Source organism: Macadamia integrifolia, chromosome 13, assembly GCF_013358625.1.
Source record: "Macadamia integrifolia cultivar HAES 741 chromosome 13, SCU_Mint_v3, whole genome shotgun sequence".
NCBI classification, from domain to species: Eukaryota; Viridiplantae; Streptophyta; class Magnoliopsida; order Proteales; family Proteaceae; genus Macadamia; species Macadamia integrifolia.
In genome coordinates this window covers 21439849-21451556 of record NC_056569.1, presented here as the reverse complement: position 1 = coordinate 21451556, position 11708 = coordinate 21439849, and the positions used below count along the sequence as shown (strand labels likewise).

Here is an 11708-nt window from a genome sequence, read left to right as displayed (position 1 = left end):
AAAGGAAACTATTAAAAAAAAAAAAAAATTAAAGGCAGAGAGCAAACATCAAGGTGTGGTATCAAGTGAAAGGCATATGTTGAGTCTTTCATTAAAAATAAAAATAAACTCTCTTTCACTTCAATGCGAGAGATGCTTAGCCATGTCCACATTGATCCCTAACTCTGCACAAGATTGTTTGACACAACTTTGGACATGTGAGAAATCAACGGGGAATTACAAACCCTTTTCCCTTAATATTTCTGTAGTCAAAACCACAGAGAAAAGGATGCAATCAAAAAATTCTATTAAAAATTGGTGATCCAGGTAAAGCAATACTTGGTATGGTTTTGGTGGGGATTTAATCGTACACTTAAGGTGGGGATTTAATCGTACACTTAATTAATAAAAAAAAAAAATTTGACATAACAAATACATCCACAAGATTGTATAAAAATGACGGAGCTGTTCTTCATACCTTTGCAGTGAAGAAGAAATGTTTTCGTAGCAGGGAGCGACGAACAGAGAGAGAGTCGAGAGCGTGGAACAGATTGAGAGAGTAGGGAGCGACGAATAGAGGGAGAGTCGAGAGAGCAGGTCCGAGTTTTTGGTTACAGAGAGGGTTAGGGCTTCTAGTAACCGAGAGGGAGAGTTAGGGCAGAGAGGGAGAGCTACCAGACTCGAGCGACGAACATATAGAGTCGATAGTGTGGAACAGATCGAGAGAGCAGGAAGCGACAAACAGAGGGAGAGTCGAGAGAGCACGTCCGAGTTTTTGGTTACAGAGAGGGTTAGGGCTTCTAGTAACCAAGAGGGAGAGCTACCAGAGTCGAGCGACGACCACAGAGAGAGTCGAGAGCGTGGAACAGATCGAGAGAGCAGAGAGCAGGGAGCGATGAACAAAGGGAGTGTCGAGATTTTAGGGTTAGGGCTTACAGAGAACCGAGAGGGAGAGTCGAGATCGCGAGAGAGAGGCCGAGAGAGAGAGGCCGAGAGTCAAGAGGGAGAGAAAGAGGGAACAAATTACAGCCTTTATTTCAAAAAGGTGAACCGACCCTGTTTGTTCCAGTTTGTTCTCTAATGGTTTGATTCAAGACGGTTTTTTCATTGGTTTAACATTGTATTATGGTTGATTAATATGAACCCTAGATATAGAATATTACACGTGTCAATCGCTTAAGATGGAATTATATGAAATTATACAAGATGAGAATTTCAGACGATTTCTACCCGGCCTGCGGAGGAACCTTTACCCTTTTTATTTATTTGGATTAATTCCTTTTTCTTTTCGGGCTGAAAATTACCTGGGTCTCTGTCGCACAGAGCAAAATCTTTGCGGGTACTTCAATGTTCCCACTCGTCGCGAGTCGCAATTGGCTCTGAGCTTGGAAGTAAAAATTCTGAACTTGCGTGAAACCATATCAGAGCATTTAGCTTTCGATCTTCGCTGAGAATCTTCAGGTACGCGGTTAGGTTTTTACGTTCTTCATAATTTCAAAACCGAATAATACTCTAGTAGCATTTTGTCTTCGAAGCTGTTGGGAGTTCCAGGTCTCGGAATTTAGGTTTAGCATCTTCTGTATCTTTTTGTGTGGTTCGCTTTCTGGTTATATCCATACCTCATATCTTCATTGAAAGAAGAAAGAAGAAAGAAGAAAGAAGAAAGGAATATTTTTTTAAGGGAAAGTAACCCTTTTAATTAGAATCAAAACTGGGTAAGGAGCAATCCTAGGTATAGATTTGGATGTTCCTTTGGGGTCCTGAAAATATTATAGAGTTTCTTCTTAGTCACTAGTTTTTTTTTGGGTTTCTCAGCCATACTATCTGTAGCAGTGATGGATCGGCAGGCTCATGACTATGCAGCAGCTGCAGCTATGGCATTCGCTCAACAACAGCAACAGCAAGCAGCCAACATCCAACAGCAGCAACAATTTGGGTTTCATCCACAGCACCAGCCATTTCCTCAACAAATGCATGGTCTTCCATTTCTGCCCCCACATCCTTCTCTTCAACAGTTTCCTTTTCATCGCCATTTGCAACCGCAGCAACAACAGCAATTCCATCCTCTTCCGCACCACCCTTCCCATCCGCTCCATATCAGACAGCAGCAGCAGCCACCACCAGCCTTTACACCTCATATGCCCCCTCACCATGTTCCTTCACCGTACCTCAGCCCATTTGATTCCGCCCCACCTCCAGTTGCTCCCCCATCTGATCCTGAGCTCCACAAACGCATTGATAAGCTTGTTGAATATGCTGCCAAGAATGGCCCTGAATTTGAATCCATGATACGTGAGAAGCAGCAAGACAATCCTGCGTATAGTTTCCTTTTTGGAGCTGAGGGGCATGATTACTACCGCTACAAGCTTTGGTTATCTACACGTTCCTCAGGTGCCCCTTTCAATCCTCCCTTCCCTCCTTCCTCTTTATCAATGATGCCTCCAAACCCCATGATGAGTCCATCTCCCTTAAACCCTTCTCCCTTGAATGCCCCAGCTTCTGGTGCTGTGGCTTCTGCTTCTTTGCTGGGGACTCCTCAACTGCACCAGCCTCCTTTTCCTCCCTTTTATGATCACCAGCAGCAGCAGCAGCAGCATTCTCAACATTTTATGGGCCAGGCTCGACCAGATTATGACCCTTCAGCTAAGTCCTTCAAGGGTCTCTCTGGACCACTTCCTTCTGATGTAGGAGCTGAGCTCAATAATGTTCTCAACAATCTCACTGGTACTAAAGAATCAATCAAGGGTGCCAAAATGTGGTTTATGCAAAGGTCACCATTTGCACCAGCTCTGGCAGAAGCTCTCAAAGACAGGGTGCTTGCTCTCGATGATTCTGAAAGGCAGTTGCATATTATTTACCTTGCCAATGACATTCTTTTCGACAGGTGCTTCTTTAATGCCTAATTGATCTTGGGCAAAATTTTGATTTCTCTTGGGCTATGTTTGTTTCAGCACAAAATATTTTAGGGAATATAATTGTTATTTATAAATTTTATATAATTTTCTTTCATTTGACATTGTTTTGGTTACTTATGACCTATAAGCACATCTGAACATGATTGGGTGAGGGAAAGAATCAAGCCATGTGACGGGTGGAGTCTTCCATGGGTGCCAAAAGTACCAATGATCGAGATACCATCTGTATTTTGGGGAGAAAAATCCCGAATTGTGAAATTAATGCTGTTTTCTTCCTTTTTATACTGCATTTCAGTTAAACATATTCCACCCCTTCTAATCCTTATACAAATGTGTATTGATTTTCGACAATCCCATGAAATATTTTATGGCAAAACAAACATAGCCTGTGTATGAAGAATTTACTTGCTTATCAGCTTATACGTGAATTGGATTACCATGTTTTGCTTGCAATTTCCGCTTTCTGTTCTTTGATAACATCTATTACTTGTACTATCTTGGTGCGTTTTATCTATTGAATTCTCTACTTTTCTTTTCTTTTTGTAATTATTTAGGAAAATATCAATATTATTTACCTGTAATTTTTTTGTGTAGACATTATAGATGTTTTATCTTTCTTCCTTTGCCAACTTGAGTCCTGAGGTTGTATTAATTTTGTGAGGGTAAAAGCTTGAGCATCAAGCGTAATGTCCCGTCCCTGAATCTGGACAAGATCTCAACCCAGTCAGTGAAAGGGATCATACAAAAAGGTTGACCTAGGCCAAACTTGTTACACAAGCCTACTTGATGGTTGATAATTATTTTTGTTTCTCCTCATAAAAGCTGATAGATCTGGTTTATCAGTCTAGTCAAAACATGACTAGGTTATCAGGTTCTACTGGTTGTTCGGACTAGTTATGCAGTATCCACCAGTTGAGTAACCGTTCTGATGAATATCTGGGTGGAATTATTATTATCCAGGGACTCCTTTAAGTTTGAAAAAGTAAATCTATTATTAAGTTATTGTGACATTTTTGTTTTAAGATAATGTTGTATAGCCTTCCATTTATTTGGTTGAACAAGTAATCTTTTGATGAAATTGTTGAATCTAGGTTAAGACAGTGTGGTGCTTTTTACTCCATCTGTTACCTAGATCATATCCTACTTTTTGTACTTATTATTTCTTACCTAAATTAGGTCCTACTCCATTTATATATGATTTCTTTCATCTAACCTTCTTCTCAATGTTACTTGCATTGTTAGATTCATATGCATCCCCTCTTCGGATAAACCACACACTTTGTGATGTGAACATTAATAGAGAAACTTTTTTATACCTGAATACATGAATCAGAAATTGGCCCTGCTATGTGCCAAAGTAGCTAGACGAGTAATCACAAGTTGCCTCCTTGACGGTTTGCAATAGTTGTTCATCCCCAAAAACCTTATGCTTGTCTTCAGCATATTTCTCTTGAACTCTGCAAAATAATTCATCTCTTGGTCTCAACAAATTGCTTCAATGCAATTTGGGTTAATGGTTGGATTCTGCTCCCCCCAGCCATGAATTTTATAATAATTATCTGTTCTATCCAAAGTCCTCATAGGGTCTGATCATGCAGGCACTGTTGATTCTGATATTGCTGAAGCTTTCAGTGGGTCTCTGAATTCTGAAGAATGGGAGTAGCTCCAATTTATGATGGGTGAAGAGACTTCTTATGCTCCAAAGATAGTTGAGCTTCCTTTTTTGGAGGCTAATGGATGTACCTTCATCATCAAGCATTAGCTTATCTATTGAGAACATTTATTGCTTGTTCAAGATTCCTGACGTAAGTTAGTTGATTGATGTTGGACGTTATCTCATACCTTCAGGTGTCTTTGTTCTTGGATCTTAGGATTGAGAATAAGATCATGGTTACCTTGCTAAAGACTAATCTATTGGCTTCCAGCTCTCAATCTGATTTTCCTTGGTGATCTAACAATTTAGTTGCCCTGCCAGAAGCTTGAACCTTCCCACTTGCCTATGGTTTCCTGACTCAAAATGCAAAAATTTGCCCATATTTCTGATTGTGCACTTCAGTTGTTGTTTTAATCAATGAAACAAATCGATTAGCTGATCTCATTCCTCTTCCTTTTTAAGCAGAAATTGTTTTCTTTGATTGCGTAATCAGTAACATGTCTATGGGTGTTAGATTCTATTATCAGTAATATGTCAACGAGTATGCTTACCGCATATACTTCTATTATGTGATGCTAATAAGTGTAATCTTAGTGTCCCTTGATCTTAACCCTTTAAAAATTTTCAGCTTGCAGCGGCGGATCAATCCTACTGACCTTGATAATGAGGCCCTTGCCTTCAAACCTGTTCTGGGGACCATGCTTGCAAGGGTTTACCACAATCCTCACAATAAGGAGGCAAACCAATCTCGACTGCAGAAAATTTTGTTGTTCTGGGCTTCTAAGGAAGTTTATGACCGTGAGACTATTTATGTCCTTGAGAGTGAGATGATGAATGGGCCACCAAGTACATTTTCTGGACCGCCAAATGTGTCTTCTGCTTCTGCAGACCCCTCCGGCAACATTGGTAATTAGTCCCCCCCCCCCCCCCCCAACCCCTTAAATGACAGCACACATACAGCTATTCTTTGCTGCTTTCACGTTTTTGTATTTACATATGTATTTCTTAGTGTTTGAGAAACAATAAGGTTTATCCTGCGAATGTTTTGCTTGTTCCGTTTTTTCTTGCAGGGTTGTTACATCAAGCACCATCCCAGAATCTTTCCCAATGGCAGCCTGACAAGCAAAAAGGTTCTGATCTGGAGCAAGCAGATAAACAAGCTTCTACTGCAACCACACCATCACCCATGCCAAGTTCCCAATTTGCACCACCTGCAAATCAGCAATATCTTTCAAGCGCAGTTCCGGGTGGCATTTACCCACCAGTCACAACCCCTCCTTTTGTGGGTTCTGTGCCACCTATTCAACCAGCAAATCAACCACCTACCCCCAATTTGTTGCCAACTGCAACGGCTAATGTTGGAGAAAAGTTACCACCTTATCCTCTCTTCCCTCCTGGCCTTATTCCTGGAATGGTGAAGAAGATGCAGATTGGAAGTGGGGTTCCCTACTCTCCGATGAGTCCTTTGGACATTCCTACCGTGATCCCTCCATCCACCGTACCTCCTTCGGAAATTTTAGAGAGAGTCTCTAGGTTTTTCAAAGAGATTGGAGAAGTAAACCCATCTGAAGGACCCATGAAACCATCTGAATCGAATGATGATGAGGAAGAGTATGAGATGGAGCCTCCTGTTCGGAAGGGAGGGGCTTGCATACCTCCACCCCCAAATCTGCAGGTGGACCCTGAGACAGGGACTTTTGCTGATGGGAGTGTAGAACGGAAACCAGGATCCAGTAGCTCTGGACGATTGGGGCTTGGAGCTTCGGCTAATCCAAATGAGGTGAGTCAGTACGATGATGTTTATACTTCATATAGGAAACAGAGAAGCACCAGTTATCATTCCTCCATGAGTGCCAGATCTGCAGCAAGGTGATACCGGACACTTTTTAGAAAGTAGGATCTTAAATCAGTGTCGTCTTGTTTTGGGAATTCTTGTTTTGTGCACATAGCAGTAACTTGGACAATTTTCCTTGAGATTCTTGCAGGTTGTGTTTTTGTAGTGTAACTGTTATTAGGGATAGTGATGATGACAGTAACTTGGACATTTTTCCTTGAGATTCTTGCGGGTTGTGTTCTTGTAATGTCACTGCTATTAGGGATAGTGATGATGACAATGAGGCAGGCTGGATATGATGACAGGCCATTTTGAGGGTGATGTATTATGGGTAATTGGGTTGCAGAAATGGTTTAGAATGATGGCTTGAAACTGCATTAGAAAGGATTTGAATGCAGAATACTCTATACATTCTCAATCTCCTATACCCTATCTTTTTGGCTCTCAGGCACCTACACAAGTCAGACTTTGCATCATGGAAACAGCAATTGGTTCATTCTTGAATGAACCTTCAGGGCTATCAAGACAGGATTGCTATAAAATGAAGGGGATGGGCCTTCCCATGTGGACTGTGTAGATAACATATGGTTGTAGTTTTACCTTGTGATATTGTTTCTGAGGACTAGACTGAAAAGATCAATTTCATCTAATTAAGGGTTAATTTTTTAGTTCAGTCTTATTTTTTTATATTTTTTATGAAGTTTAAAAATTATTTGAAATAATCAAATATACTCGGGTTTGATTATTATCAGAATGACAATCAGCTCTTGTCATTAACATCCAACACTGCTCAAGTGTGAAAAAATTATTCAGAATAAGTAGAGATTGCAAAATTCTTTTCTTTGAAGCCATGCATCCCAGAGTCGTGCTATGACCTTATATTTAGAATCGGGGCAGTACTTCCTAGGTTAACCCTAGGATGTTCGTGATTCTACACGGAAGCAAGTTAATAGATGAAGCGGCTCTTTCATTTTTTTTCCGCCTTAGTGATTAACCATTCAAAATAAACATATCTCATAGGGAATAGGATAGGTATGCTAGTGCATTATCTAGGAATAATGTATGATAGCGGGATTTTAACCGTTAGATGAAACAAATAAAATCTCATCCGTTCATGTGGCGAGGTCTTACAGAACCTGCCCAATACCGCTGCTCCACGGTATCTTTTGCCATCATACTATGACCATCGTAAACACCGAAGAACTTCTTTGGTGAGTTTACGCCGGATAAAAACTTGACCTTGGGCGTCACCTTGATCCGCCAGAACCACCTTCAACCACCACCTTGGTTCTGGTCCTGTCCAACTCCGTCTTCGGAAGTAGAGGTTGAGATGGCGGGAACGATGAGATCGATGTTCAGCAGCAAGCTCCACTACATGGATTTTCCGACGGCGGGAATGATGAGACCCATCGGATCGAGAGGGATAGGTGCAGGGCTTTGATGCCGAGAATTTTTGGGGGAAAAATAAGAAGCGAAGAGAGAATACCATTGACTTATTTGGTTGTTCGATTTCCTCTGTTCCGGCTGTGATTGTTGCGGCTACTGTTGCTATGAACCGGTGATGCGAGAAACAGGAGAGAAGCTTCCCATTTCTAACATATTGAGATTTTTTTAATGCATTTAAAAATCGAAAAAAATGGATTTTTCGCTACTGATTTCTGCAAGAAATAAAGTTTTAGTTAAGAAGTTCTGATTTTTTGTGGGTTTTTTTGCATGATCTTGTCTTTGATTAGAAAAAAATCACCATTTTTTTCCCTCTATAAATAGGTTTTGACCTCTAAGTTTATTCTTCTTAGATTTTTACTTCACCCAGGTACTTCTTCTTCTCTTCTGTAACAAATGTGTTCAGATTTCTGTTGTAAAAGTCATTGGATATGCTCGAATCTTATGTTGCTAAAGAGAATGTTAGGTTTTAAGCTTATCCAGAACGTCTTTCAAATGGGGCATCTTTTCCATCAACAGTGGCAGTGGTTGCTCAATATCAACATGCACGGTGTCAGAATTGATGTCGGTAATTGAGCGGCTAGGGGTGATCTGGGACATGACATAGGAGAGGTTGGAAAGCTCGTCGGCTATGGATCCTACCGGAGTTCACTTTCTCCGGCTGGATCTAATAAAAAGGAATGGCTTTTCCGACAAGAAGAGAGAGAGGAAAGGTGTAGTAATGGTGGATTGAAAATTTGTATATCTTATCTTCATCCAACGGTTTAATTCAAATTGATCAAATCCTATGGTCAAAATCCCACTAGCATTCTTAATTCCTAGGTATTACGCTAGCATACCTATCCCTCTCCCTATCTCATAATAGGATATTTTTTACCATATGATCTAACTACTGTATGAGGAGCCCATGTGGATTGAATATATGTTAATTTTAAATTGAAGCTCACTCATATGCATTGGTTATAAGTATTGGTATCGGATTACCATATTGGTTGTGTTGTATTGATACGTGATCGATTTGGATTGATTACCAATATTGTTTCAGGGTTATAATCATAAATAAAATATACTTTTTTTTTTTTTTTTTTTAAATAGAGGAAAAAATGATTGATATGCACGGATCTAGATCCGATACGGATAACTAAGTCCTTTCTCATATGACTTATCAGTTATTTGAACTTTTCCCCTACCCTCTTCATCCATCAGAATTTGGACGGACCAGAACCCGAGATCTGTAACTCTTGACTCTTGAGAACCTTCAGTCAGGTCCTCAACACATTCACATGGTTGTTAGTTTGTTAGGGTTATCCTCTTCCTTCCGTGGCACAACCGTTTACGACCATAACAGGAAAGGATAGAAAGAGAATTATGGCAAGCTCTTCATGCCTTAGTGTTCAGTATAGCCGATCCTTGGACTCTTATGGGATTTAAATGTAGTCCGGGATTCAAGTGGAGAAGGTTGGGGCTGATGGCCAAGAACTAATTGATGATGTCCAGTGACTTCCTATCGTCTCATATGGCCCTGTCAGTTAACTCCATTTTCTGTGCCTTATCCCCAAGTCTGGTCAGGCTAACTCAGGCCTTGGGACTTGGTGGCTATAGGTCTAAATCTATGACTGTAAGTTGTCATTTGTCAAGAATCTGAAGACTTAAAACTGGCAAAAGCTTTAAGGGGAAAGAGAGAGAGATGGGAGCGCTAGCGCAAGGTCCACATTCCGAGACAAGAAAAAATTTTCCACCAAAAAAAAAAAAAAAAAATTCACCTAGAAACAAGCACAAAAAGACTGCACTGCCCCACCATGGGCTGAACGCGGCATCCCATTAGTATGCATGCTGGCATAGTGGCTACATAAGCGGGTAACATTTTCTGGCCCAAAACAGTTTCAAATAGTGCTGCCATTCACCATACTGCCACCAGGAAATTATATGCATTGTTTCCATTTGAGCTCTGCACAAGAACTATTACTGCTGAGCTATAGATCCATTAAAGAAAACCATCTCCAATTTAACATTTATGCACTGGGTTGAGTTGCTGAGACCAAACATGAACCTCAGAGTTGCAACTTAGAGCAAATAGATTCATTGCAATAGAACCAATGATATGCAAAGCATCAAAACACAACTTAAGAAATTCCCTTCTTCACAATTCGGCGGTGGGTAGCAACTTGCCTGCGCCATTCATGGATCGGAACCTGCTCAGCCACCGGAAATTTATGCATCACTTTACTTAAACCATATGATGAAATAGGTGGAAGGAAAGATGATAGTACTTACCGCAGGGAAACCACCGTAGTCACCAGGCACACTGATGTCCTTGGTAACAAAGCTGTTAGCTGCAAGGCGGACCTGCAATCCCTACTTAAATCAGATATCTTATTATCCAAGGGGCCACCAAGTTGAAAAGGCTGATCCAGGAATACTGGAGATAAGTAACAATAGAGACAGCAATGGATTGGCAAATTCAAGATGCTGAAACTGTCAATATAATGACATACAAAAAAGTGACAGACAATGATCATCATCCATCCACTTGGTCTGCATAATGGTGGAAATAACCAAAATTGAATGCGCCTCGCCTTTGAGGCATCCTTGATTAAAACCAAATTAACTATTGGACCCTCTCAAACCTTTATTACGTACGCAATAGAAATTGATAAGATCAGACAGGTTTCATTTCTGGCCTAGGAGCTCTCCTGTTAAAAATTCCTACGAACAACTACTACTAATAATACAAAGGAGAAGCATAAGAAGTAATTAAGTTCTCTTGGTGATCAATTAATAATGTGCCCAATGACCATGTTTCATATTAAACCATCTAGATGACCAGATCATAGTTTTAGTCCCCAGTAGAATAGGCCCCAATAACCACATTAGGAGGAAGTTGGTACACGATGTAAATTCAAGAATCATAATAATACTTTCTAATATATATCCAGTGCTGCAACTGAAGCAAGCCACCTGAGGTGGAACAATTTTTATGAGGTCTTCAATGAGAACTTTATTTCAGCCTTGTAATCAAGTAGTACCTTTGATGCGATATTAACATGATCCCGAACTGCTACCCTTCCCCCCAAAGTGACATAATCTCCCAACCTACCAAACAACACAAAGATGATGAAAATTATAAGCATATAAAACTTAGTAAAGCTCAACCGAAATTCAGGAGACGGATCACTGTAAGATTTGACTTTCAATTTCAAACAAATCGAGATTCGTGAGTTACATACGTCACTGAACCTGCAAGACCAACTTGTCCACAAAGCATGCAACGCTCTCCAATAACAACATTGTGACCTATCTGCAGATTGAAGGAAAGTGGTATTGGTAATGAATCCATAAATAAAATAAATACTGGTGCAAGAAGGAAGCACCTCACGTCCTCACCTGAACTAAATTATCTATTTTTGAATGATCCCCTATAACAGTCTCTCTCCAACTGCATGACAAAAAATGAGATGAACATTCATGCAAAGGTTGTATTCTAGCTAAGAGAACTCTGGTGAGCACAAAGTCTTCAAATGAAATAAAATTGAGAGGGAAAGTGAGAGAACAAATTAGAGAAACGTTCAAAGGCAACCTGCATCTTACCTGCCCCTATCAATGCACGTATTAGAACCTATTTCAACATGGTTTCCTATCCTTGCATGCAACATCTACAACAAAAAACACAGTTGTTACATAAGAAAGGCAAATCTAATTAGTTATCCACCTACAAGATCCCACATGCTGATAACTGTCATGGTAATATTCAGCATGTATGCCTTCTTCTCGGACCAGTTCCTACTCTTTAATTAATCTTCCACTTTGCCACCCAGGAAGGAGGTCACAGATTGGACTATTCACCAAGTAATCATATTTGACAACCGCCCCCATCTCCTCCCCA

General features: G+C 40.3%; 2 protein-coding genes across 6 annotated transcripts in view; one reads left to right on the top strand and one right to left on the bottom strand.

Annotated features, from left to right (window-relative positions):
• Positions 1–1220: 1220 nt before the first annotated feature.
• LOC122059727 (proline-rich protein 36) lies at positions 1221–7055 on the top strand. 4 transcript variants are annotated; one of them, XM_042622740.1, is made up of 5 exons: positions 1221–1440; positions 1795–2370; positions 2476–2863; positions 5177–5454; positions 5619–7055. In XM_042622740.1, exons 2-5 carry the CDS (start codon positions 1815–1817, stop codon positions 6419–6421), a joined length of 2025 nt encoding a protein of 674 aa, XP_042478674.1. In that variant the 5' UTR covers positions 1221–1440; positions 1795–1814; the 3' UTR covers positions 6422–7055. The 4 variants fall into 4 exon arrangements, with proteins under 4 accessions (XP_042478674.1, XP_042478673.1, XP_042478671.1 ...); XM_042622739.1 differs by having other exon boundaries at positions 1813–2863; XM_042622737.1 differs by having other exon boundaries at positions 1795–2863.
• Positions 7056–9610: 2555 nt separating this feature from the next.
• Positions 9611–11708, bottom strand: part of LOC122059277 (probable UDP-3-O-acylglucosamine N-acyltransferase 2, mitochondrial) — a gene marked incomplete in the record, with an annotated part of 6232 nt that continues 4134 nt past the window's right edge. For both annotated transcript variants that reach the window (XM_042621981.1, XM_042621982.1), the window contains 6 exon segments: positions 9611–10017; positions 10100–10171; positions 10852–10918; positions 11053–11123; positions 11210–11261; positions 11414–11478. In XM_042621981.1, the coding sequence (XP_042477915.1) occupies positions 9949–10017; positions 10100–10171; positions 10852–10918; positions 11053–11123; positions 11210–11261; positions 11414–11478 (396 nt within the window).